Raw genomic sequence first — 27,794 nt, 5'->3', positions numbered from 1 at the left:
GGTTCGCTGCGCGTTGGTGCGGAGCTTGCCCGGAGCCGGCGGGGCGTGGGGCGGAAGCGCCCGGTACCGCTCCCTGCCGCCCGGGTGCAGGCGACGAGGATGAGCCAGAGAGACACGTTGGTGCATCTCTTTGCCGGCGGGTAGGTGAAGCCGCCGCGCAGTGGGAGCGAGCGTGGCAGCAGGCCCGGCGTGTGCTCCGTCCCCGCGTGGCCGTGTCGTGGCTGCGTCGCGTTGGGGCGGGGAACGGGCCCCGCCGTGAGGGTGCTGAGGCGAGGCGCGCAGGCCGCGTTAAGGCCCGCCCGGCGCCGCTTCCCCCCCGCCACCTTCAGGCTCTGCCGGGCCGCCCCGGGCCGGGCCCCGATGGAGCACCGGCAGAGCGGCGGGGTCGGCGGCCCTCGTGAGGCCGTGCTGCCGCGGGCGTTGGGCTGCGGCGAGAACGGCGCCTGGGCGGCACGTGGGCCCTGGCGGAGTTGCGGGTGACGCTGCCCCTCATAAACTGCGCGTTTCCTCCAGAGGTTTCATACTCTTTTAGTGTTTCTTTGAGGAAATGCGTTGAGCTCTCCGGGCAAGGGGCTGCCCCGGCGTCAGCGAGGCGACCTGAAGGTGCCCATCTTCTCGGCAGTTTACAGACAGCCGCTGCTAACTTCAGGGTCAAGCGTTATTTGAAAGCGTTTCAACGCTGATGTGTAAGGCGTTTGGGTGGGCATTCCGTCCTCTCTCGTAGCTTGTACCGTTTATGCACGAAGATGGACGAAATTGTAGAGAAAAGCATAGTTTAAAATAAGCACGTGGGCCTTGTAGCCCTGCTTAGTTTTGAGGTAACTCAGGTAACTGTGTGTGTGTTGTGAAGCTTTGTAGTGCCCAGTTACACTGCCTGTGTTTCCTCCAGGGGCTGGAGCAACACCTACCTTAAAAGAGGAAAGGAGCAACAGACATGTACTTGGGCAGTTAGTGTGGCTGTGTGGAAGTGAGGGAAGAGACAGAACAGTGAACATAATATAGTTACAAGAGAGCCTGAAGGTTGGATTTCCATTTGTACTGCTCCTTTACAAAATGGTGCCTGTGGCTTGGGTGTTTGAGGTGGAGGAAGACTGCACTGCTTCTTGTGAGCAAGTGTGGGTAACATGGCTCAGTGTGAGCACACACCTTACTGGCTCCAGTGTTACACAACCAATTTAGTGCTTATGCAGGTACTCTCCCCCTGCAACTTTTGGCTGCCTAAGAGGAGGGGGGTTGTACAGCAGTAGACCTGGGATGTGGTGCTGTGTGTTTCTTTCTTCAGTATTCCCATCCTCATAAACGTACAGAAAAAGCAGTAGAAAGTGCTTATAGTGGTGCTTGAAATGCTTTCTGCAAAAGACACATTAGCAGGAAACAGTGCGTGATGATTGAGACAGCATTCCAACCTGTGATCTTAAGAGTGAAGTGAAGATTGCTGAGTTCAACAAGGTTATTTCTTTTTTTTTGCTTATGGGAACTCTGATCTGCAGGTAGCTGGCAGCCAGTTGGGTCAAGGGTAATATTGTGAGGAAAGGGCTGACTTTTCCTCATGTGGCAGCCACATGTTTCCTGTAATCACAGCTCAGCAAAACAGCATATATTTGGTCACAGTGGCAGGAAAGTTACTCAGGTCATTGCATGACTTCTTTCCAAGCATGGTAGACTGTAGATACTTTGAATTATCTTTAGTTCTCAGTGAAACTTAAAAATGAAGGAAAGTGTTTCAGTTTTCACTAGGGATTGTATAAAAACAGCATGGTTGTCTTAATCTGCTGACCCTTTTTACTTAAAAAAAAGTTTTGTTAAATGCTCAGTCTTTAATTCCCATTTTCTTTATTGAGGCTAAGTGATGACATTGCTGTTTCAGCAATGTAGGTGGGGCCATTCTGGGATTTTTCTGTAGCTGCCCAGCTTGTTTCATGACAATTCATCAACAGCTGTCAAACTGCACTATTTCTGGGGAATTACCAGTTCATGTCAGAAGTTGAAGCTTTGTTTGTAATAACTGCTCCTCCATCTTTTCCCTCCCGACTCTGCATCTTTATTGCACTCCGACAAGTTTGAGCAATTTTACTGTTAGTTTCATTTTTGAGAATCCCGTCTATTTCTGCTTCGTAACTGCGTGTCAGCTGTAAATATAACCAAAACTTTACAATAGAAGTTCTTTGTCTAAAAATAATTCAGTACTCATTTTGAGTATTGCTTCTGGCACCATCAATAAGTTGAATTTTTTTTTAGAAAAAAGAGCTCTGTTCAGTGATGTGGCTACACTAGTTGAGGCACCAGCCAATACTTCAGTAAAGTACTACTTTTACATTTCTGATGGTCACTTACCTTGTGTTTTGTCATGATGTGCTTAGTTGTCAGGGTCTGCATCCAAAGATCGTGTGGTTACCAGAGAGCACCACTTGTCCCTGTGAGAATGGGGGCTAGACAGGCTGCCTGTAATGTTGGTTCCTGATACGCAATCATACTTCAGGTGAAGCCTGACTTTTCTGAGTACTCTGCACTCAGGTTGCTTAGAACTCAGCATTTTCAGGTGTCGAACTGTTGATTTCATATAGTCTGTTTTTCCATTTGCTGTCAGATAGCTGTTGGCATTGTAGATAGCATGTTGGCTATGTGGATTCCGGTGAAGAATCTACAGAGCTTTCTGTGTCCTTAAGTTACCAAGTCTCATGATTGAAGGGCAGGCTTTGGGTTGAACATTTTAGCTCAAGTGCATGAGTTACACAGTGATGGGCTTTGCTGTCCATTGGAGTACTCTAAAAAACAAACAAAAACTGGAAATCCTTAATGCCCTCCATGGGGATAATAATGTGTTTTGGTTTAATTGCAGCCATATTTGGACCATTCATTTAAAATCCAGATGTTGCCTACCAAAATCATTTCCAAGTTTTCATGATAGATCTTTAGTTTCCAGAAATCTTATGACAGTAAATCTTTTCTCAGCCTTTTGCTGAGGAAAGAAAAGCCATTTTGCATTGGAGATGGATGGTTGCTGCTCTGAGTTCAGGGTTGAACAGTCATAGGTTTACTTCTGAATTTTCTTTGTTTTCCCCTCAGAAAATTGGGCAGTTTTGATTGAATTTGTGATCAACTATTGGGAAGAATCTCTATTTGTCTTGATAAAATTTTAATTTGAATCACTCTGAAGTTCTCAGCAAATCTCTGTAGTGATAGAAATAGCCAAAACTTAAATAATGTATTTAAGTAAGTCTGATTTCTTTAGAAAATTCAGATACTGCACAGATTAAATATTTTTTTTCAATTTAAGAAGAGATTAATTAATAACTAAGCAGGTAGTGTGCTGACAAGGGTTTCTACTGCCTTTCAGAAGTTGTCACTTGAGCTGTAATGGAGTTACCAGGCCACTTAGTAACCTTCTTCCTTAAAGTATGTTCATTCCTGGCCTGACCCTGAATGCCTTTCAGAACTAGTTCTTCCTGTTGTAAAGCACAGGAGAAGGTTAGTGCCTCCTTGCCCCGACTTGAGCTTGTTTTTGTGTTCTGATACTGTTCTATGGTGGGGGGGAAGAAAGTGGAACTACTTAAAAGGTTGGGTAGCTTGGGTTTTGCTCTCTCAGGTGACCAGATTGCATCAAAATAGCTATATTTGAAAAATAGTGAATCTGATGTGTTTCTCACATTTCCCTTTAGCTGATTGATGTTTTCAGCTGTTCTCTTCTTGATATGAAAGTCATGTTGTGTTTATTTGCCCTGGCTCTTAATTGAATCTGTACTTTGTGTTAGTGTTTGTTTTGGATAATGGAAGCCAGTGATGCTTTTCCATTTGTTATTTTTTCCAATTTTCATTTGCAGGTTTTGGTTTGTCAGCACATTAGGGGAACTTCATTTTTACGCTTAATTAGAAACAGCAAATTTGATTATTACTTTTGGTTCATGGATGTTAACTTAAAAACAACTTCTTAAACCTTGGCAAAAAGTATTATCAGTGAATAAAGGGGCTGGGGCTTCTATCTGGCAGCACACCTTAGCCAGTATATTGAGGCTGAAGACAGAAAGCTATATAATACACAAGTGTAGTGGTATAATTGCAGGAAAATCCTGACAGCTGTGTGTTAATGAGGTGCATTCTTGCTGTTTCTGAAAACTGTACTTAGTTAAGGCCTTAAATTGTCTCAAAAGTGGATATGTGAGCTTAATATCCAGACCAGCAAGTTATCTGTTGATGTGAAAATCAGTTACGACTGCGCTGTAAGGCAGGTCTGTGCAATTGCTGATAGTGCTGAATTTACTCGAAGTGCTAAAGACAATAGGAGCTTTGTTTGCAGGTGGCTTGTTTGTTTTTGACAGTTTTGTGCTCGCTTTCCTTACTATGTTACTTATCAGTCAGTATTTGTGTGGAACTTTCATTTTCATACAGGAAAGAGAAGCAGCTGGTAAAATACGTGAATGAATGTAGATGTGAGATAACAGGGTCAGGGGTTATCTTGGAGTCTGAGGCTGTGGTTACAAACAGTGTAAAAGGTGAATCTGAGGCCAGGCCTATGCAGTCTCACCTTGTGTTTGAAAAAATACATAATTATCTAAAGGAATAAAAGTTGGGGATTCTTTATTAGGTGTAGTAGGTGGGCTGATGGGCAGGGGAACGTTTGTAGAAGCATTTGTAGTCAATCAGTGAAGCTGAAGTGTGAGGATCCCGACCCATAACAGAACTGTCTCTGCTTTTATTGCAGGGTGTAAGGTAGCAGCAGAAAGTACACAACAATTCTGGACAGGAGTGGTGATTCCTAAGTAAATATCCTCAACCTGCAATAATAAAAGGTCTCCTGTCCAGCTGTCTCTGGAAATAAAACCTGGGATTTGCATGCTGAATGGGATTAGATTTTGAAATGTGTACTCTTTTATTTCCTTGAATGTTCTCACAAATAATACAAAAAGATTTGGAATGAAGGGCTGAGTCTGTGTCCTGGCCACGTCCCTGTCAGCAAATGCCTCGCTTTGCATTCAGGAGAAGAATAAATCTGATTATTTTCTAGCTGCTTTCTGAACTGTGCTACTCCTGAACTTGCATCAAGCCACAAATTGGGAAGGACAAAAAAAGAAGAGGCCCCTAGAAAGCTGGAGCTGGTGGCTTTCTGTTCCTGGATCGCCAGTGTGGAGCACAAAGTGGTAGCTGTCTCTCTATTCCCAGTACTATATTAAGTTAACAAGGCTGGAAACATATTTCTAATATAAAATACTGCAGTGGCAGAACAGCAGGCATGTTCCTTAAAAGTCAGTTATTTTTACAAGTCGCATAGTTACTGAATCTTTATTTTAAACTACAAACTATTTATTGAAGTTTCTTATAAACAGATTTTTTGTCAAGCCTTGAAGTTCAAGTGGGTGTATAAGTCAGCATAGTTGCTGTGCTTAGTGGTTCAGTTCAGACCTGGATCTTGTTACTACTAAGCAAAGCCTGGTTCCTTAACATTTGGTGAGTTTTCCTTCACTTTTAAATGTCAGATGCCTTTTCTTTTGTACAGGGATTTTTGAGGGCTGTGAGAGTGATGAGGTATTACGTTTTGACAGGAGGAGAGATTTGGGGTTTTGAAGATATGTTTGTGAGTGATACAGGACCATACAGTGCTATGAAGAACTTCTCTGTTGGTTTTGTTCTCATTTGTAAGTGGCAATCTGAAGTCTTGAAAAAGGGGAGGGAAGAGAATTTGAATCCAGACTATCAGTAGTGAGTGGAAGACATGCAAGATGTTACCAAGTTCTGCTAAGACATCTTAAACTGCTTACTGGAAGAAAACCAACACGCCCGTAAGAAGTAGTGTCAAAGTGTTGATTATTTGAAATCGTGACCTGAATGGCAGCTAAAGTGTGTCCAGCTCTTAAGAGGAGGAAACTGTTTGGCTGCTTCTCTTACAATGTGTGTAAAATTGCACAGGCTACCAGCTGCCCTTACAACAACTGTGCATCATTTGCTCTGAGTGCACTTGGAAAGAGCAAGCACTGGGAAGGTTTATGTCTGCTCCATTCCCTAGCTGTCTGTTATTCTGTTGCTGAGGCAAGTCTAACCAGTGCTATTGTAATTGGGCATCCATCCCTTGTAGTGATGTGGTGTGGTGCAGGGGAGCGTGCAGAATACAGCCTCCAGCATGGTGTTAATCTTCAACCTTGGAAAATTTTCCAGTGCAGAGTAGCAATGGAGCTAGCAGCCTTAAAGACTCTAAATGCCAAGCCCTGTTGATGGTGCCTGACTTTTCACCTGCTCCTTACTTCCCCATTCCATTGTATTTGTCTCATTACATACCATGCGCTTTCTCTTGCTGTTGCTTGAAATAAGTCCTCATATAACCCGCCCAAAATCAAATGCAGAAAGATTTTAAGCAGAAGCAGGCACCAGAGGGATTGAAAACAGGGTTTGTGAGAGATGATATATCAACTCTGAAGCCAGGTTCCTGCATTGCTCATGGCCGTGCAGCACTGGCTGCTGTTGAGTTGCATGAAGTACAGCAGCTTGCTGTCTGGAAGATGGGCTTGTTGCTATAATTGTTCCATCGAGCTATCTCGAGGGCTTCCCTATCTGTGACTCACAGTATTGCAGGTTATCAACCCCAACATGCTACAGCTTTCTATTGCTTGCAACAATGGCTGAATTATGTTTCTGCACATGTAGCCTGTGTCTTATTTTAAAAATATATTTGTAGCTTAACATTAGAAGAGTAGGTAAATAAAATACTCACTCCAAAATGCTACTCTAAAAGCTGTATCAGTCTTACTGCTTCTGTACACTGCTCTGGGAAACTGGCTACCATCTTCATGTGTGAATGCTGTATCTCAAACTGACAGATTTTATTTCCTTAATTCAAATGTGTAAGAGGGACAAACTTCAGTCTGATATTGGAGTTACAGCTGTAACAAGGTGCCTCCAGGCTCTAGGAATAGGCTGTCTCTTGATTGCTAATTTAAATGTGAGCAGTAAGTGAACATATCAAACACAGTATGCAGCTGTCTGATATTATCAGTTCAATTCTTACAGACAGATCAGCGTGTTAGGATACGATGCTGTACTGCTGCTTCTGCTATTATCTGCGGCAGAAAACAGCTATACTTGATGGACTCTAAGTGTGGTACTTGACAGACTCTTCTTTACGAAAATGTAGAAGATCTTGAGTCCTGGGTATTCCTGCTAATTTGTACTGAATTCTCTTTTGCGATTTGAAAGATGTTGTTTTAAAATACTATTAAACAAACCTTGAGGCTTTTTAAAAATGTGCTTCAGTGGAAAGAACGTTTTTTTCGGTGCTTGCCTGGGTCAATTAACAGCTCTACTTATTGCTGGAGAGAAACGAATGCTGAGCCCTTTGAATTTAATACAAATCATATTTGTGTGGTTGCTAGTGGGGTTGTTAGTAGTACTGAGTCATCTAAATTAGTTGGTTTTTTGTTGTTGAGGAGGAGGTTTTGGAAAGTAATGGGGATAACTCCTGTGCTAGTGTAAGTCGCACGCATATTCCTTTAGCTTTCTTACAGAAGCAAGGTTCAGACTTTTATCTTCCAGTATTCAGCTCTACAGTATTCTGTACTTGGAATCCAGTGTGCCATGCTGAAATGGGCAGAGCTCAAGAAATGTTCAGTGAATCATTACTGAGATGGCACCACACACAAAATTCAAAGGGACTTTATTGGTTTGAATTTAAATTGACACAATACAGTTTTTACTAGCGTTCCAAGGAATGATGAGTGTGTGCATGCTGCACAAATCTGCTCTACCCTTCAGGACTTCTGGCATCTCTTTTGTGGTCAGGAGCACAATGAACATTCAAAAAAAAAAAAAGTTAAAATTTACTACAGGAAGTTAAACATTTGAGACGCTGAGCTACTTTCCAGGACGGGTTTGAACAGCATGTGCTGTGGATAATGCACCTTCACCACTTGGGGAAACTTTCTTCTTTCCTGTTAAAATTTTTATTGAATGTTGAAGGATCGATGAATTAACAGTTTGCTTGCCTTCAAGGACAAGTATTTATAACTCTGTCACACGTATGTCACTTATTTTATCACATTTTGCAATTTGTCTCTGCTCAGTATAACACTGTGTTCTTCATTTTCTTTGCAGTTTAGAAAATGGTGATCCTATTTCTGTTTCTTTGCAGATGTGGAGGTACTGTTGGTGCAATTCTGACATGTCCACTGGAAGTTGTGAAAACACGGTTGCAGTCCTCCTCTGTGACGCTGTATATCTCTGAAGTTCATCTCAACACTGTGAATGGTGCCAGTGTCAATCGAGTAACGGGAGTTTCTCCTGGACCTCTCCATTGTTTGAAGTGAGTGTACATGTTACTAGGTTTTTGATTTGGATTTAGGGCCAGAGGGGGAGGCATGCTGGACAAATCTGTGTAAAAACTAAATACTTTTGTGTCTGTCATGTTACCATGAGACTTCCTAAATGTTGCCATTTAACTGTAAGTTTCACATTCTAGTTTTCCAAATGTCTTCCATGATCGAGTCGGTATCCTGGATTATCCAGAACACACATAGCTTGTGGAATTCACAACCCCAAACTGTATCCTCAAAACTCGCTGGGAGCACTCTTTCACACATAAAATTAGAACAGTTTAGTTGTAAGGGACCTAAAAAGATAGTCCAGTTTAATTGTCTGTCTACTTCAAGGCTAAACAGAAGATAAAAAGTGTGTTCTTGAGGACACTTGAACACTGATAGGTGTGGAACATCAGACACTGCCTGTTCCAGTGTTTGGCCTTCCTTACAGTGCAGAATTTTCTCCTACATCCAGTCTCATCCTCCCCTGGCACAACTCTTAGTCTTTCCCATGCATGCCCAGCAGCAGAGCCTGGTGCCTCTCTCTGCCTCCCCTGCAAAGAGCAGTGAGGTCACTCTTGGGCCTCCTTGTCTCCAGGTGGGACAACCCCTGACTCTCCTCATAGGATACACCTTCCAGCCCTCTTACCAGCTTTGTTGCCCTCCTCTGGGTGTTTTAAATTATTTTAACCTCCTTTTCATATTGTGGAGCCCAGATCTGAACACAATATACAAGGTGAAGCCTCACCAATGCTAATAGTGTGAGAACTGCTTCTTTTGACCAATGAACTATGCAGTGTTATTGCAGTTCAAAATATAGTTTGCCCCCTTGGCTGTCAGGGCTTACATAGAGCCTGCTGTCAGCCATCAGCCCCAGATCCCTTTTTGCTTTTCAGCCACTTGTTTCCCAGTCTGTATCTTTCTGGCATTTCTCCTCTCAGGTGCAGAGGGGCCTGCGTTTTCCTTTGTTTAATGTCATACCACTCATTGCCCAGCTCTGCAGCCTACGTAGATCCCTTACAGAGGAATCCATTTTGGTGCTGGACTGTTTGTTAACTGAAGATTTTTTTAACCTGGTTTGTGTCCAGATCATGAATGTTGATGAAAGCAGAGGCACAGAACCGTTTTGGTTTTTTTTCTGTTGGACATGTGCCTAGTGACATTTCTTAGAGCTAATAAAGGATAAGCATGGTCAAATTTTGCTGCAGCCTGGGACATTTTGATTTCACAACTTTTGGAGCAGGGAGAAGCACTCACTGAGAGCAGACACACAGAGAATGATTTTGGGATCCTGGTGGATGAAAAACTGGACATGAGTCAGCAGTGTGCATGCTTGCAGCCCAGATGGCCAGCGATATCCTGGGCTGCAGCGAAGGAGGGGTGGCCAGCAGAATGAGGGAGTTGATTGCCCCCTTCTGTTCTGCCCTCATGAAGCCCCACCTGGAGTATCATGTCCCAGGCCTAGTGCCCCCAGCACAAGAAAGACAGAGCTATTGGAGTGGGTCCAGAGAATGGCCACAAAGATGATCAGAGTGTTGGAGCACCTCTCCTATGAAGACAGGCTGAGGGAGCTGGGTTTTTTCATCTTGGAGAAGAGAAGGCTTCAGGGGAGCTTATAAACAGGAAATAGATAAACTTTTTAAATGATTTCATACTGATAGGACAAGGGTGGATGCTTCTAAACTGAAGGAAAGGAGATTTAGAAAGAAATTCTTCACATGGCAAGTGAACAACATGTTGCCCAAAAAGTTGTGGATGCCCCACCCCTGGCAGTGTTCAAGGTCAAGTTGGATAGTATCCTCAGCAGCCTGATCTCATTAGCAACCCTGCCCATGGCAGAGTGCTTGGAACTAAATAATCTTTAAGGTCCTCTCCAGTCCAAGTCTTTCTGTGAGTCTGTGATTGCTTTTCTTCCCATTCATACCAGTGTGTATGATATAAAGTAGTCAGCAGAAGAGGTATCTGGCTACTGTTACACTGCTAGTGCTGATTGCAAGTAGAATTCACTTTGAGGGGCTCAGCCAGGCACTTGTGGGAAGGTACATTCAGTATTTGGCTATAAGAAGAGGAGAGTTTTCATCCAGGAAGGATCTGCTATTGCTTTTTGCATTAGACTTAGTTAAGATACAGACCAGCTACTGCTGTCCAGAGTTATTTGGTGAAGTAGTTTGTAGGCAGCCTCTTCTGGCAGTTTCTGTGCAGGATTTAGTGTTTTTCTGGTTAGAGGGTGGTTCTTCAATAGAGCTTATACCCAAATAGCTGTTTGCATGGAAGTTTTTTTTTAATATTTTCAGACATGTAAGGTTGGGTTTTGGTTGTCTTTTCTCATACCAAATTCAGTGCAGTGCTCCAAGACTCATGAGTGAGCTTACAGTACTCTGTCTAGAACCAGGACAAATTATGTAAGTGAAGTCAGTTTCAGTTTAACTGACTGTTGTGGAATCAGTTCTGCATCATAAGAGACAACAGCACTGATTTCAGAGGCATCTATGCCAGGAAAATAAACTCAGAAGAGTGAGTGCCAGGTGATGGCATTCTCTGGCAACAGAAGTGAATTCCCTTATTCCTAAATATCTGTTGGGTGTATCATATTGCTGGTGCCTCTTGTGTCTAACTTGGCTGACTTCAAACCAGAGGTCTTGATAATGGAAACCTGATCAGTCTTGCCTTGCCCACTTCCCCACATGATGCTTGCAGGTCAGCTGGGGCCAAATGGAACATGACCGCTGCTCTCCCAGCCATGGATTTGCCACAGACTCTGAGATCTGATCTTTAATTCAAAAAGTTTTTCTTATTTTTGGAGTAAACTCTTAACTCTTCCAGCTGATGTCTGTGAATGCAGAATAGCATCAGTAACTATCACCGTTATAGTCCTGTCTGCTTGCTGTTGAGGAAAATGCTGTGACTTCTGTTATTTGTTGCTCTTACAAGTATGAGGACGCTGTTGATCAAGAGTTTTATTAATATATATATATACTGTGACTTATTTATTATTTATATTTATTGGGCTGCAGTCATTTTTCAGTTAGGCTTAAACTTATGTTGCTGTGAGCTCCCTTACAAGAGAAGGTGGGAGTTTTCTTCAGGAGTGATTTAAGAAGACCTACCAGCTCCACGGCTGGCAGCATTGCTTGGGTAGAAGCACGCAGGCAGTGGTTCAGAGCTGTTAAGCTGTTGCTGTTGAGTGGAGGATGGAATGCCTCCAAGCCTCAAGGAGGGGCCACGTCTCATATTCGGCATTTCCACTTCTTTTTATTATAGGGGGCATTAAAGTCAAAAGAGTAACACAAAGAATGCATTTCTGTTTGAAAACTTAGTAGAGTACCTTATATCTTAAGTGATTGCGAATTATTTTTTACCCAATCAATAGAATAAAAATGTTGAGTACCTCTGTCTCAGAAGAAGCTGTATTGTGGTGCAACAGGTGACACAGGTGCCTATAGCTTTGTGAACTTGCATACCAGTGTATGAAGAAGCACTTCAGGGGAATATGAAGGAGGTATAGGGGAGTGCATAATGCTAGAGGTCACATGTATTGTAGCTTGAATCTTGCAGTACAAAGTTTCAAATTCTCATGTTTCAAAATTGTGAGGATGGCACAGACCATGTTCTCTAACATGATTATTTAAGTCATGCATGAGTGCAGAGAAGACAGTGCTTCTTCTACGAAAGGCTGCTTTCCTTGAAGTTTGGACAGGCGACTCTCTGTACTGAATCTTATAGAATCAAATGCAAAACTGTAGTGAAGTTTCTATCTTGATGAGAAGGGCAGGTGGGAGCTTGTAAAATATATGCTTGGCTGGCCGTGATTTAAGCAGCGGAGCAAGTACTCTCAGAACACTTATAGCTGTTCCTCTAACTGAATCTTTCTTACTCTCTTCTTCCCCGTTCTGCCCTTCTTATGCCCAGAAGTTTTCAAAATCTGAGAGCTAAAGTGTATGAAAGGAAGACAGAACAGAATCCATTTCTCTCTGTTGCTACCTAGAAAAGAAAAATCTATACATAATGAAATAGAAAATCTTTACATAATGTGACTACTTCAGTGCTTGGTATTTTCTCACTTAAAAAAGGACACTTGAGCGTTTTAACAATGAATAGCATCACAGGTAGTATCTGATCCTTAAGGAAAGTCTGTATGGACATTATAAGACTTCTGCCTTTAGTTTCTTGGATTTTTGTGATACATGAAGGAATAATAGAATTTTATTTTATGCTGATTCTGGGAATTGATTCAACTCCTTATTGTCAACACTGCATTGTCAAAGCTATACACAAAAGCAATGCCATGTTGACTGTGGTCATTGCATTCAGTAATTTTGATATTAATATTAAAATATTGTTTTTGTTTTCTAGGATGATCTTGCAAAAGGAAGGTCCTCGTTCTCTGTTTAGAGGGCTGGGTCCTAATTTGGTTGGCGTTGCTCCTTCTAGGTAAATATAGATGCTCAATGAGTGGAATAACTTCATTGGAAACTTGGTTGCTGTTTATTTTTCAAGAGATTGTGGGCTTGTTTCAAGAGAGTTATTGCAGTTAAATACTTAGTAGTAAATATCATTTTGTTCCTGGGATAGATTGTATCTGAAAATCCTGAACAACTCATGCTTTGCTGCTCCAGACCCATGATCCTGCACCAGCTGTCTCAGTATTTCCTAATGCCTTGCTCTGTGTGCTATTCCTTACCCTGAGTTTCTTCCAGATAAGAAGGAATATGTTTACGGAGTTGCACTTCTTATCAAAAGTATGTACCTTATGCACAAATAGCCACAGTTCATTCAAAAATAGAATACCTAAGGAGGAATATGTAAGCAAAGATGTGTAAAGCAATTATAATCCTGGATGAAGGCAGTAATCTTTTGGCCCATTTTCTTTCTCTTCTATTCTGTTTTTAAGCTAAAAGTATTTTTTGTATCATGTATATATAGTCACAGTGATTTTATTCTTCCCTTGACTTAGTGCCCTGCTTCTGTTTTTTTGTTTCCATCTGAGCAGATGATATTATTCCTGTTTCCTGTACACTGATCAACTGTCAGTGTTCTTGCATGCTTCTGGAAGACCTTGTTAAACTGGGTTTTCTATTTGGTGTTGCCTTGTCTTCTATTTGACAATGGGGTGGTGTTCCCTAGATTGTCTGTGTGAATAAGAGGAAAGTGTAACTCAGCAGTTGGAATACTTTAATTTTAGCTGATTTTTTGAAGTATTTTGAATACCTGAGGTATTTTGTGATCACTAATTTAGCATTGATGTTTGGAGAAGCTGAAGTGATTCTAGTAGCTTTGTGTTCTTGACACTTATGGGATATCAGTGTGTAACACTGCATCATTCTGAATGTAATTTCTTCAAAAATGAAATGAGAGAAAGGAAATCCGGAGTCATGTTCTTTCAGTCTGCTGTTATTGCGCAATTAGCATTTGAAGACTGCTGAAATGAGTACAATATGATGTGTATCTCTAAACTAGGAACCACCAACAAAAAATATAGGTAGCAGTAGAGGGAAAAGAAGTGAAGTAAGGCTAGAAGAGTCAATTTCCCTGTTTTTTTTTAATCTAGATAGTTTCTAAGCTGATGAGTGGACTTCAGTTGATAGCCAGTCTGGATCTTGAATGCTCAGCATTGCAGCTTTCGCTGGTTCCAGCAGATGCCTTTGCTAGGAGGTTCTGTCACCTCCTGTCCCTTTAATCTCTCCTCCTGTGTTCTGTGTTGATGTGCAATAAAGCAATGCATAATTGTAGCTTTTACTTCTTTAATACCTGCAGCTTTATTCTCCCTATGCTACTTATAGCACTCCATGTGTGGACTGCTGTTTTGTGGTCACAGTTCTCACTTTATCCTTCTGCAAAAGAAAGTCATTTTTACATCTAATTTATCAACCCAAGTTCCCTTATTTCTTCATCATTATTTAGGGAAAGTAACTTCTGAGAACTTAGCGCTTGCTGGGTTTTTTTTTCTCCCTTAATCAGCTTTTGTTTTTCTTTTGGATAGAGACTTAAAAGATGCATGGTAACAGTCATTCTTATGTAGCATTGGGTTTGTAAGTGACTACCCTCAATGAAAAGTAACCTCAATTGCAAATATTTTTTTTAGGGAATTTCTTTTTGGTAAATTCCTTTTGCATCTAGTTAGCTTGCTTTCTTCAGTGTTCATGCTAAAATATCTTCTTGGAGTAATGCCTTATAAACAAGCTCATCCCTGTTCCCTTCAGCAGACTCGGTTTCCGTCCACAGCTCCATTTTGACTGAGCACTAGCTAAGTGGATTGAACAGCCGCTCTTTGTTTAAATAAGCTGTAGAGAAGCATGTTTTATAACATAGCCAGTATGCTTAACTGGGTCCAGATTCCATTTTAGAAATTGTGTCCATTAGGCAAGCACTTCATCATTTCTTGTAATAAAGAAAAACATGTTTGCACAGCTAATGAAATTAATGTTCTGATCACGAAAACTTGTATTTCTTTTTCCTTTTGTAAAGATGTCTAAGTAGTTTAATAAAACTTGAGTTACAAATTCAAATGTGAGGTTTATGTTCTTAAAGTCAGTTTTATGAATGAAAACAAGTATTATATTACTGCACTGACATGCTTGTTTGTCTAGCTTTGTTTAGATATCAGCTTACAGACTTGAATGTAGCAGAAGTTTACAAGCATATTCTATGTAATATATCAAGGAAAAAAAGTGTCTATTCTAAATACAGGACTAGAGAAAGGAAATGAAGATCCCATCTCTGCAGCTGCTGAAGCATTTTAAGTTTAAATATTCATAACTAGCAGTTATTGAATCCACTGTTTTTAAAAATAAACAACCAAACCAAAAGTGCTCTGTATCTGCTGATTCTCCTCAGATTGTAATGCTGAAAAGTTATGTCATTAGAACAAAGTTGTTTTGTTACAAAAATACTGAGCAACATAATCTCAGGCCTCAGTTCAACATTATTTTGCTTTCCTGGCTAAACATTTTGGTGCCACAGAAGCCACTGCTGTATTTACAATTATGCATCCTTCCCCTGGTGTTGTCATTTTGTCATTCCTAAAATATATCCACTGCTTTGGCCTTCAGCAGTTTTTTTCCTTACTGTTTGTAAGAGTGTCAGTGCATAAAACAGCATAACTCACATCTTGTTCTAATTTCAGAGCGATATATTTTGCTGCTTACTCAAACTGCAAGGAAAAGTTGAACAATGTTTTCAATCCAGATTCTACTCAGGTACACATGATTTCAGCTGGTGTGGCAGGTAAGGATCTGTAACTTTATAGCTTCTTCATTCTACTGTCCTAGTGACCAATGAGAGGTGGTTGTAAATGTGTGAGGTAAAAAAAAAGCAGCAGAAAATGTTTGGTGACCGAGTGACTTCTTTTGGTAGTGGTTACCTGTTTTGGCCTCTTGTATACAAAGCACTTGGAGAAATATGTACATGAAACTTTGCACTTCATGCTAATGAAAATCTTTAAGCTGTGTGAATAATCTTTCAGAGGAAAACTTGCATGCCTGCTTTCTCAGTTGTATATTTGTGATGTGAAAAATGAATGCTTTAAACACAGCAGTTATCTGCTCTGCAAACTATAAACAGCATTGTGTATGTTGAACTTAGGCTAAATAATTCTTAATCTACTTTTTATGCTCATGTTATCTGTTATAGCTTTATATGTCTGACCAATTTTTGTCTTTCTGAAATATGCCTGCAGATGTGTATAACTGTATATAACAGTTGTCCATCTTCCCCCTTTCCTAACTGTCCTTTGCTCAAATGCTTGTCTATGTGAAATCTGCTCAACCACTAAAGTGGCACAGAAGAGCAGATTTCCATCGTAGGCATATATTTTCTCTGGAAATGCATTCCTTTAATCTACCATGTAACTTCAGTATATTTTAGCAATTGACACTACTTGCTACTTGTATGTTTTGTGATCGTTAAAGAGGGATCGAAGGTTCTGATAACAAACTTAACCTGAAGAAGCTGAGCTCACACTTTGCCCATCGTTGCCTGTCTTTCCTACACAGAAACAAATTTTAAGAATTTTTTTCTGCATGGGTCAAAGGTGCTTCACAGATGAATTCTACAATACTATTATAGACTTCTGAATTTACCAATTCATGTCAAACTTCATAAGCAATCTGGAATGTGCTGCCAAGGATCTTGACAAAAAGATGATCAGAATAACTTGTTTAATACTTGCTAATAACGTGTTATAAAGAAATTACGCACCATAGTGAATTTGAGTGGCATTAGCTTTTTACTTAAATAGTGCACTGATGCTTAGCTCTGTCATATGAGAAGCGTGGCAGCAGCATTTGACCTGACCTACAGATGTGAGGACAGCTGTATATCTTAAATGGGCAAAAAGGTGTTCTCAAGGGTAGAGTATTTCTTCCCACCTACCAGCACGTGCTTTGTTTGTAGGTGTACAGCATGAGGTGGAAGGAGTTTCATGAAAAGTTGATCCTAATCAGCTAATCCAGACCTAATTATATACACCTAATTATGCAACTATATTTTCTTGTCTTCAGCTGTTTGTTAAGAGGATAAAACAAAAATTAAATTCTAAAGGGAGAAAATATATGGGTACCAGGGGAGAGGGAGAAAGTGTATCCTCAATTGAAAATCAATTGTAAAACTCATGCATTGCTTACAAACACATGAGGAATTGGTTTTCTGTATCTTTGGAATTCACTGTCCTCTCTCCATAACAAAAAGAACTGCTGTGGAATTACAGCGCAGTGAGTTTCCCAAGAACTTGCAGACACAGCCTGTAGTCTTTCAAGGAGTTCTGTATCTGCCTGTTGACTTGATTCCCTTCCAGAAGAGTGTATTTTGCATTTGCACTTAAGTCTGCTGCTAAATGTAGGCTGAGGTATTTTAGCCTAAATTGCTGGGTTTTTTTAGAGTCAATTTATTATTGAACATTTACGTGGCTGTTTTCTTTCTGACACTTACCTAGCTCTCCGCGTGTGTTCTTGAACTAGATAGCTGGTGAAACTGAATGCCCAGTGCATTTCTTTTGTATATTCCAGACGTTCTCAGGAACATCTGTACAAGAGGGTTCTTTGACAAAGAATTTCTTGATGCTCAGTACTGCTGTTATTTTGATAAACATGTAAACAACTGTAGTTGTAAACAGTGGGTTAACAGTGCTTTTTTGGGAACGTGCTAACCTTGTTTTTATAATTCTAGTGTATTTCAGACAATGCACATAACCCACCTGTTAAGTTTTATCAGCAAGGTTTGTATTGCTACGTGATGCAAATAAACTGCAAAAGAACAGGGGCAAAATAAATGAGACCTCTTAGCTGGTTGACTGAAGCAGGTTAACAGAATTTTGCTGTAATATGCTTGGGAACCTAAAATTGCAAAATTGGCGAGGTGGACAAACACAACAACTAGCAGAAATAATCAGTATTGATTTTTTTCTTTTGCAGCTGCCATTGGTTTCAGTAAGGAACTGAGTCCCTCAGTCCTAAATAAGGTTTTGTTGTTTAGATATGACCTTCTTCTTATATGAAGGCTTCTGATACCTGATAAGCATGAGGTGGTGGTTATCTATAGTGTTATCTCATTAATATGTTGTATGAAAGCACTGTAAGTAGTGAACTTTGGTAAACTTGAAATCTGTGTTAACTTGTATCACTGATAGTACATGAGTATCCCACACTAGTCTAATATTATTGCAAAGTAGATTACTTTGTACACCCTGAATTTTTGGAAGCAAGAAGCAGAGGTCCAGAATTTTAGACCTTTTTAGTTTTAGACTTGATTCTTCCCAAGATTAAACATAGGTTTTTGGTTTTATTTGCACTTAAGTAAATTTGCTGCTTTTTCCTAGGAGGGTGCATTATGCTGCCTATTGGTAACTGATGCCTTATGCAATTAGAAATGAATATTTTTCTTTTGATGTCTGCTAGCTTCCAGCATATAATCTGCATCACCTTCATCTTTAAAATATTAGTGTATCCCCCATGAAGAATTGAATTACTTTTTGCTTACCACCTGACATATCACATGATTCTTACTGCAAGCTCAGACAGTGAGTGGATCTGAGGCATACTACAAGAATGAATGTTTGCTGTGTGAAGATCATTTCTCTGTACATTCCAAAGTTAGGCTAAATCTTCAGATTCACTGTGTGAACTCTGCCTTCTCATTTTGCTTCCTCAATATCTTTTATCCCAGCAGAGAACAAAAACTTACTTAAGAACTGAATGGAATGCTTGATTCCTGTATGGCTTTCTGATTTTCTTTTTAATGATTTTAAAGCATCATTCAGGCAATATTGCTGCAAATCTGCTGCAATACTACTTTGCTTAATGTACTGTTGCTGTTCCTTTTGTAACTCTACTGGCAAAACAACCCAACCAACCTTAGCCTAGATTTATTTTTTAGTTTGGGACTGCTTTCCTTCTTACAAAAGATAACATATAACTTTTTAGTGTACACAGTTAATTAAATACCAACTAAAATGTGCATTTAAGCCACTGATTATTGCCACTAGAAACTTTGATTTCATAAGGCATCTACCTTGATTTTGTAGTCCTGAGATGGGCTTACTTTTTTTAATGGTATTTGGGAGGGAGTGGGAAAGGAGGGCTCACTTACAAATCTCATATATAGGTAAGTATTTGGAGATGTAAAATTGAACTGCTGCAAATGAGCAGAAATTTCAGTACTCAGTGCATTTTACGCAACTATTTATTATCTGTGGCCTGTTCTGATTATTTTTCTTTCTTTTCTTCCTAACTTTTACCTGAAAAAAGTTAGAACTCAAAATAATTCACAAACCCTTCCAATGGGATTCGATTTGTACACATGTGTCTGATGAGGTCACTGCTTGTTGTTATGATACAGAAAAGCCTGTGTCTATTTTAGGCATTTACTGTACATTTCTCCTGTGAAAAGAGTGAGATCGTGTCATCTCATGCTCCCCATCCGCAGGTCACTTCCTGCAGAAATATGGACTAACTTAAACCTCGTGAGTACTGAACTGAGCGTCTCTTGCAGCCTCTAGTGTAAGAACCACACGTTGGGTTTGTAACATCTATTAAATAAACAAGGGGAATTCACTTTCATTATCTTGAATTCACATTGTGTGCATTGTGCAAAGACAACACTTCTCCTGAACTCTGTTAAGAGTTAATTTTTTTCTGTGCAGTTCAGGGAAAGGTGGAAAATACCTTTCACTGGTGGCTGCTACTTTTACTTAGCTCTCTTGCCTAATTCAACGTCCCTTACTGGGTTAAACAAGGCTTTTTTGTTTTTTGAGTGTCCTAGAGCTGCCTTTAAAATGCTGCAGCTGATATTTGTTGTCACGTTATTTCAAAGGCCTCTTTTTTCTTTTTCTTTTTTAATGTCTACAGTCTCCTTTCTGTCTCTTTCTGTTTTCTCTTTTGGTTCGCTTTTATTTAACTGTTTTGGATTTCTGATTCAGCATTCCATATTCACATGTGTCTGTATCAATTACATTGGCTTATAGATTTAAAAAATATATATAACTTCTGAAATATGATGCATAAGTAGGAATACCTGGGATCTTACCTGTCATTAGCTAGGATAGCTCAAAAAGTTGATTGAGAATAGTGTTTTCAATCTGAGACTTGGATAGGATTTCATAGACCATACTAAAACACAGAAGTAGAAGAATTTCTGGTATTGCCAGATTGATCTTTACATGTAATGAATTTGAAATCTTAAATCTCTTGAGGATATAATACATGGATAAACTTGAAATGCTTTACAGTACTTCAATCTTAAGCATACAAAAAAAAAAAAAGGAAAAAAAAAGATCTAAATAGTTACTGGAAGCCCTTCACCTTCTTTTTTTTTAAGCAGTAGTTATGATGTAGGCTTTCTGTATCTGTAAAGAAAAGCTTATCTTATCAAAGATCCTGAAATTCTGGATATTTATGTTTTGGAGCCTCTTCCTTAAGGTCAGCATCACTCAATTCTTAATTTTCTTCTAGTGGCTGTTTTTACTGCATTACATCTAAGAATTGAGTTTTGTTGGTGTTTCATCATGAAACCTGAATTCCTGAAGGCTCTTTGATTTGAAAGCTTTGGTACAAGAGTTTGTTCTACTTGAGCTTATGGCAGCTCTGGGGATAAAATTGCTTTTGTTTAGTGTCCAAGCAGTTAGCAGTGCTAATCTTAAGTAATGTATAGAGCAACCCACGGAGGGCATGTTTGGACAGAGTAGGCTGTGTCCTGTGGCAACCACCATTCACTGGCAGTTTCCAGTGTAATCCTTCCCAGCCAGCCTTGAAGGATCAGGATGCTGCTCTGGGCACTCAGATATCACTTCTGATTTTTTTTTTCCTGTTCCAGATAGAGCATCTTTACAAACCAGTTCTTTGTGCTGAATAGGAAAAAGAGAGTGCTGAGTCAATAGTATTGCGAAATGCAGTCTAACACTTAATTAAAATCTGGAGTGTATGCCTGAGATAAATAGGAATGCTAAAATATTTTTATCTCATTCAACTAATTAAACATCTGCAATTAAGAACTAGAAGGGATTTTAGAATGAGTCTTGCCTTTAGGAGAAGCCTTTTCCTGGAACATGCACGTTGGTAGGGGAAGTTATTTTCCCCACCTTATTTCAAAGTGTCTGGTTCAGTCATGTTCATTTCTGGTATCCTTCAGGAGCTGTACCTGTGGAAAAAGTGATTAAAGATAGGAAAAGGAAAATATAAAATGTACATTTAGTTCAATTTGGGGTCAGACGTTGCTGGAATCAGTGGAACTCCTATGCTGTAATGTGGCAGATCAGAAAGACTCAAAGTGGTTGATGTGCAGAACTTTTTTTTTTTGCAGATGTTATGTTCTAAAGTCATCCAGTGCCTTGTTAGATAGGTCCCTGGTGGTTTTAAGTTTTCACATAATTACTTGAAGTGTGAAATGCAGGTATAAAACACTTCTGGCTTGTTAAGATTTCATCTTATGAAGGGTTATACATTGTCTTGATATAGAATAAATAAGTAGTGTGTCAAAAAAGCGCCAGCCAAAAACCTTTATGATCTATGCAGTCAGTTCACAGGAAATTATTTAGTTTTAATTTAGTCCATTTAAAAATATATTTAATCACTGAAATTGCTAAGGTGTTCCTGCTATTTTGGCACAGAAATATAACTCAATTTTAGTAGCTTCTAAACCTCATAGTTGGTTCTTAAAACTGTAACTGAGAATCCTAACTGTCCTATTTAAGAGTTCTGGGGGCAGGAGCAGAACAAACCGTAAAAACAGTTAAGATCCCCTGGCATTTCTCAGAGTATTGCAGTCATTTGTGTGCAATGTAAACATAGATTGTGATTAAACAGAAGTAACTGGTATGCAAGCAGTTCTACTAAATATATCTATCTATGTAACCTGTTAAGGATCTCCATAAACAAGCCTATTGATACCCTGTTACTTGTATAAGCATTTTGTACCAGGTATGCACTGAACAAGTTAACTCTTGGTTGCTTTCCCACAACCCCAGTCCATTCCTTTGCAGGAGGGCAGCATGTCTTTGTAGTGATATACAAGTGATGTGTGCCACTTAGCAAGCAGCTGTCTAAATTTATCATCTCTTGCCTGGCCATGTTCCAGTCCTTCCCTTTTCCTTCTCTCTTCTGCAGACATGTCACCTCATTAATGGTGCACGTGTGGTATTACAACTCTAGATGGTTTGTTGTTTTTTATTTTTTTCAGAGCTGCCTTTCACTTTGCTCTTTTTCTCTCCATGGTTGTGCAGAAGTAAGAGTGATTCTTACTTCTTTATTTTTTTCTTCTCTCTCTCTCTCTATTTTTTTAATTTGTCTTTTTTCTTTTTCTTTTCTTCAGTGGACTGAAAATCAAAGCTTTAACCTGTAGCCCTGATGCAAGCCCGAATTGTTGCTGTCTGTCTGGATAGTTAGAAGTCATACTATTTACTTTAACAATTTAAACACTCATATGCTTGTAAAACTATTCCTGGGCAACCAACAATCTGCTTTGAATACTAAATAAAACATTAGCTCTTAAATTTAACTTCTCTTTATAGTTCACTATTACAAGGTCTCTTAACTTACATGCCTTTTAACTGCACCGAAAGTAGTACTTACTCAGTTTGCATGCTTTTAAACTCGGATTGTATTTCAGATAGCAAGTTAAATTGACACAATGCTTTATACTATGTCAAACTGCTATAGCTGTATCTGCAGTGTGTTCTTACTGAAATGTTTTCCAAGTTAATTGGCTATAATTAGACTAGCTTTGTTCTACGGTGTCAAAAAAGGGTTGATATAATTGCATAGGCATAGAAATATACACAATTGGGCTTATTTTATATGGGGAATCTCTTGCTAAGAGTAAGCTTAAAAATCTTAATGTAAAATTTAAAAAAAAAGGCTAAATGTTTTTTGGCTTTATGGACTCATAAAGTATCATGGGTACTTCCTAAAAATCAGTATAGTCCGAGTTTTTGCATCCTATCTTACCATGTGCGTTTCAATCTTAGCTGCAGTTGCTTTTATGATGCTATCGTGTCTAACACTTTCATTTTTAAATATTAGGTTTTACTGCAATCACAATGACCAATCCCATTTGGCTCGTAAAGACACGGTTACAGCTTGATGCAAGGTGAGAATCTACAAATTGAAACTGGAAATATTTCTGTTGTGATAATACAGTGTTTAAATGTTGCGAATCTTTTCTGCTTCTCAGCATGGGTTGACTCTCAAATATCCAAAATTTTGAATTGGGAAGTTGGTGCTGATCAAGTTACAATTAAGAGTTATACTATCATTTTTCTGTATTAGTCTATTCTGAGGTGTGCTTGAGACACTGTAGTAAACTGGCCAGCCAGTTAGGAGTGAATTATGAGGTTATCAATCTGATTAAAATATTATTCTGGCAGCCTCACGCTTGCATTTTCCTTCAGTAATGCATACATCTTGTTTCCGCTGAGGTTTCTCTCAAAACTCCACTGATCCCATTAAGAGGGTGTCTGGGGCTTTTGAAGCAATGTTGAGGGTGTCACATCAAAACAACAACAACTTATAGCAGTCTGTGTCAGTTCACCCTTCCAGATGTAAAAGAGATATGTGGCTTGTGATATTCTCGGAGCTAAAGATGTAGATCCAGCTTCTCTTGTTGCTAGTTGTTCTTCCACTCTGTTTTCCCATCCCATCAGCAAATCAGAGCTGGCAGCATTACCTACTGTGGAGTGCCTACCACCCAGCTCAGCCGAGCTTGGATCTGCAGCTGTGTGTACTTGTGCCCTCTCTTAAAAGTTGGGCTTGGTACTTTGCTTTCTGCTGTCTGGTACTGCCATACTGCCATTTCAGACCATAAGGGTTTAAATTCTGCCATCTAGTGATGCCTCGTTTTACTTTCATATGTCTGTCTTGCTTGGATGGTATCCATATGACTCATCATAAAATCTCAGTTATTTGCTGTTTTATTCTGTGCAACTTGCTCCTTCAGGAGACCTCTGCTGGCAGAATTTGTGTGCTGCAGCTGCGTGTCCACCTTGCTGAGCTGAAGTTTATATCTTATGTATTGTTGTATGGATTTTGCTTAGTTGTGTACAACATCTTAAATCCTTCAGCCAGTCAGCTAAAGTGAGAGTTAGATTTATTTACCCAAATACTCGTTGATACTTTTTAGCATAACTTGGCTCGGGTTTATGGTTTTTGTTTTGACATCTGAAAGTAAGAAGCAAGAGGATAAGGACGAAGATTTTGTTGTCCTTCAGGTGTAGTGTGCATATCACGATGACTAATGAGCATACACATGGCATCAGCTGTGGCTTACCTGAATCAAATGAAGGTTGCCTATGTTCTATTGGTTGGACCTTCTTTCCATATCTCAGTTGTTTGCTGATAGCTGTGGTACTGTGAGGGCTGCAGTTTGAGTTGTAGCTGCTCTCCGCTCTTTTCATGTTCAAGTGTCTAAAAGCCATATATTCCTAAAGGCTTCACTGCAGAACATGCTATTCTAGAACAGGATGTCACTGCCATGCTGTAGAATCTGTTTATCTGAAGCATACTTTAAGGGAAAATCCTCTCGTTATACAGAAGAAAATCATCATATTTTTCACAACTAACTTCTACAATTCATTTGGTAGCCTGGTTTTTCAGGCAGTTTCATCCTTTGTTCTGTAAGACTGTGGGAAGCCTGGAGTTGCTCAGTTCATCTGTATGACATCTTTCCTCAGTCATATCATATGAAGTTTGGCGTAATGCTTTTCTTGTGTTCGTTTTCAAATTGTGTCTTCATTTAAATGTCAAAATTGGAATCAGCATTGGTGTGAGATATTTCCCAAGTTCTCTTGTCACTCAAACAAAACTGCTTAATTTAATTTTCTCATCTCAGGTTGCATCAGTTTGATGTCTGTCTTGTTCTTTTCTTCTTAGGAACCGTGGAGAAAAACGAATGAGTGCTTTTGAGTGTGTCCGAAAAGTTTATCGATCAGATGGTGTTAAAGGCTTTTACAGAGGAATGTCAGCATCTTATGCAGGCATATCTGAGACTGTTATTCATTTTGTTATTTATGAGAGTATTAAGAGAAAAATACTGGAACATAAGACTGCTTCTGCCATGGTCAGTGAGGATGAATCGGCAAAAGAAGCTTCGGACTTTGTTGGAATGATGATGGCTGCTGCCACTTCTAAAACTTGTGCGACATCAATAGCTTATCCTCATGGTAAGAGGGACTTGTGGAGTTGAGAGCCTGCCTCAGTGTGTTCAAACTGAGTCTTTCAATTTATATGTAGCCAACTTTGACTCACTTGCTCAAGAACTATTTCTGTCCGATGCTATTTCACTGCACATTCAGAGAGTCAACATGAGTGTAGTATTTGGAAACAAAAATAATTTTAAATGGAATTCTACAATGGTTGGTTTTTGTCAATGTTTATTTTTCCCAGGGATTTGCCAGGGTATGGCCTGAAGCACTTAGGGGCGTGGTACTTTTTTCACTTGGAATCTATGTACCCAGGAATTTTACGTAACTCAATGAGGGACTGTGGTGGTTTAGTAAGTAGCTAAGCACCAATGCACCGCTTTCTTACTCTCCCTCCTCAGACAGGGAAAAAATATATTGGATATAAGCTCACAGGTTGGTGGAAGTCCAAATAAACCCAATACAGAGAGAACTTCTTTCTGGCCTGTAAGAAAATAGGCACCCTAGTGTGGTTTTTGACTGCACTTGATTTTCCAGCAGAATCATTATGTATACATTAATTTTGTTCATGTGTTGAGTACTTAATTTGTGACAATTTCCAAGCTGAAAAATATAAACCATCCTCTTCCGGATTTTAATGAGCGAACTCCTCTTGCTCAGCTGTATATCCAACAGTGTGTGAGTATTTAGTTTGTCTCTTACACGTTGCTGGTTTGCTCCTGTTTGTCTTCTCAAAATTTTTTAAGAGCTTCTCTGATACTGAGAACCTGAAATGGGGGAATGATTGACTTCTAATGTGAAATGGCTAGTTGTTTACTGGGAAAGATGATATCAAACATAACCACATCTGGTTTCCTTTATACAGAAGTTGTACGAACAAGGCTAAGAGAAGAGGGAACAAAATACAGATCTTTCTTCCAGACATTATCTTTGCTTATGCGAGAAGAAGGGTATGGATCCCTGTACCGAGGTTTAACTACACATCTGGTCAGACAGATTCCAAACACAGCTATCATGATGTCAACCTATGAAGTCGTAGTCTACTTGCTTGATGGATAGCAGCGCGACAAGGCTTTCTAGAGGAAGGCAGAAGACTGAAAGACTGAAGTGGACTGCTGAATGTCAATGCCAAATGTGGGCAGAAGGAAAGTTGTATCTGGAACATGCAGATATTGACAAAATAGAAGGTTGATTGTGGGTGACTGTGATAATTTTGCTGCCTTATTGTATGGTTTCTTAGCAGTGTTACAAGTAGAAGCTGCCCCTTAGGGAATGCCTCTGTGCATCTCTTTATTCAAAACTACTTCTTTGTTTCCATCTGTTAATGTATAGACAAGGCTATTCAGTCATCTTCAGCTTAATGGGTGACAGAGGGGGCATGGAACTTTCTGGGCAGCCTTATTCCCACCTTCTAATGATTGCTCTTAACCACATTCTCTTTGTTCTGTTCTACTGCACAGTAACCTGTTGGAAGAATGACGAGGATAACACTTCCATGTTTTTCCATGTCAGAAATTTCCATTCATTTGCTCTGAATATCCATGAAGAGACTGAGGTAGTCAGTGTGTAAAGATTTCCATGTCGCTACCTCAAGATAGGATATGGCACAGGGACCCAAAATTGAATTACTTCTTCACTACAAATGGTGATACTTGTGTTGTATTTTTTCTCTTTAAATTTGAACAGTGTTCTAGAGTAGTGAGAGAGAATCTGATTCCTGGTATGATTTCATGATATTTGATGTATGTAGAGTTTTAGTTCTTCTGCATCATTGGTTTTTCTTTCTGAAGTTTTCCCCCCTTCTTAAGAAAGAGAGGCCTATGAAACACTCTCCTATATTATCAGTTTTTCCTTGCCAGTCTGTCAAGTTGTTCACACAGCTGTGGGAGAGCCTGCTGAATGCTACCTTATAGCCTTTCAGAGGATGCTTACCGTTACAAGATTTGTGGAGACCATTTGTGAAGGCAGGATTAATTTAGAGTTTTGTGCTACTGAAGAACAAGCTCTTTTTATCCTAAAACTTTGGGCAAAGCTTGACCTACTGGTATCTGTATTTGAGTACAAGGGAAGAATACACGTGATTATGGTTGAAAGGGCTAGAAAGCAGAAAAAGTTGGAGCTGTGGTAAGTGTCTTCAGTGCAGACAACCTCTGTACAGAGTGATGGAGAAAGCAGTATTATCTTTTTTGGTAAGCGTTCCCCTTGATATTTGCTGTATGATTTTTTCCAGTTTGAGCCTGTGTTCAGAACAGCAGTTGACAGTATAACCTTGTCCTCCAGTTCTGAATATTCAGGCACTGTTTTGTTGTTCTTTAAGCCAGCTACAAAAATGTGTTACGTTCAACAGCAAGGCTTAGGTAATTAACTCTGTTGTAACTTACAGTGTTTTCTGAGGTCATACAGCAGGGCTGTCAGAACCAGAAATTTAATGTTGTAAGAACTTGTGTAGATTTCCAGACAAATCTTTAACCTGCACTGTGAGTATTTGTCTATCTATGTCCATGATCCTTATAGGAAAGATGACCATTATAAAACTGGGGGCAATAGCTTTCTGCATATAAATGCTGCTACACTGCTATGACAGAACGTGCGATGGACTCTTCCGGTGTGGTACTTCAGTATACTTAAACTGTGCATTGTGTGCAATGGCTTTCTTATGAATGACTCCTTATGCACTTTGTGGCCTTCTGGCTTGTGAATTTTCTTTCCCTTACTGGTTATCTGTAGTCAAACTGTGTTCAGCACATGCAGTTTGGTTTTAAACAAAGCATGTGGTTTGATTTCCGTGTAACTGCAGGATGAAGCATTTTCTGCTGTAGATCTGTAGGATCTCTGTTGCAGCATTTCTGTAAGCTGCATGTAAAAGCTTGAAGCTTACAGAACAATCTGGCTTT

General features: G+C 39.7%; 1 protein-coding gene across 2 annotated transcripts; it reads left to right on the top strand.

Moving 5' to 3' along the window:
- SLC25A36 (solute carrier family 25 member 36) lies at positions 1-26,954 on the top strand. 2 transcript variants are annotated; one of them, XM_065748312.1, is made up of 8 exons: positions 1-140; positions 8,114-8,284; positions 12,633-12,710; positions 15,403-15,503; positions 21,945-21,989; positions 22,787-22,853; positions 24,632-24,921; positions 25,766-26,954. In XM_065748312.1, exons 1-8 carry the CDS (start codon positions 100-102, stop codon positions 25,957-25,959), a joined length of 987 nt encoding a protein of 328 aa, XP_065604384.1. In that variant the 5' UTR covers positions 1-99; the 3' UTR covers positions 25,960-26,954. The 2 variants fall into 2 exon arrangements, with proteins under 2 accessions (XP_065604384.1, XP_065604385.1); XM_065748313.1 differs by lacking the exon at positions 21,945-21,989 and having other exon boundaries at positions 3-140.
- The last annotated feature ends 840 nt before the right edge of the window (positions 26,955-27,794 follow it).

Source organism: Cyrtonyx montezumae, unplaced genomic scaffold, assembly GCF_038088225.1.
Source record: "Cyrtonyx montezumae isolate F1298 unplaced genomic scaffold, pur_monq_1.0 scaffold_5, whole genome shotgun sequence".
Taxonomy (NCBI): domain Eukaryota; kingdom Metazoa; phylum Chordata; class Aves; order Galliformes; family Odontophoridae; genus Cyrtonyx; species Cyrtonyx montezumae.
This window is presented reverse-complemented; position numbering and strand designations above follow the sequence as displayed.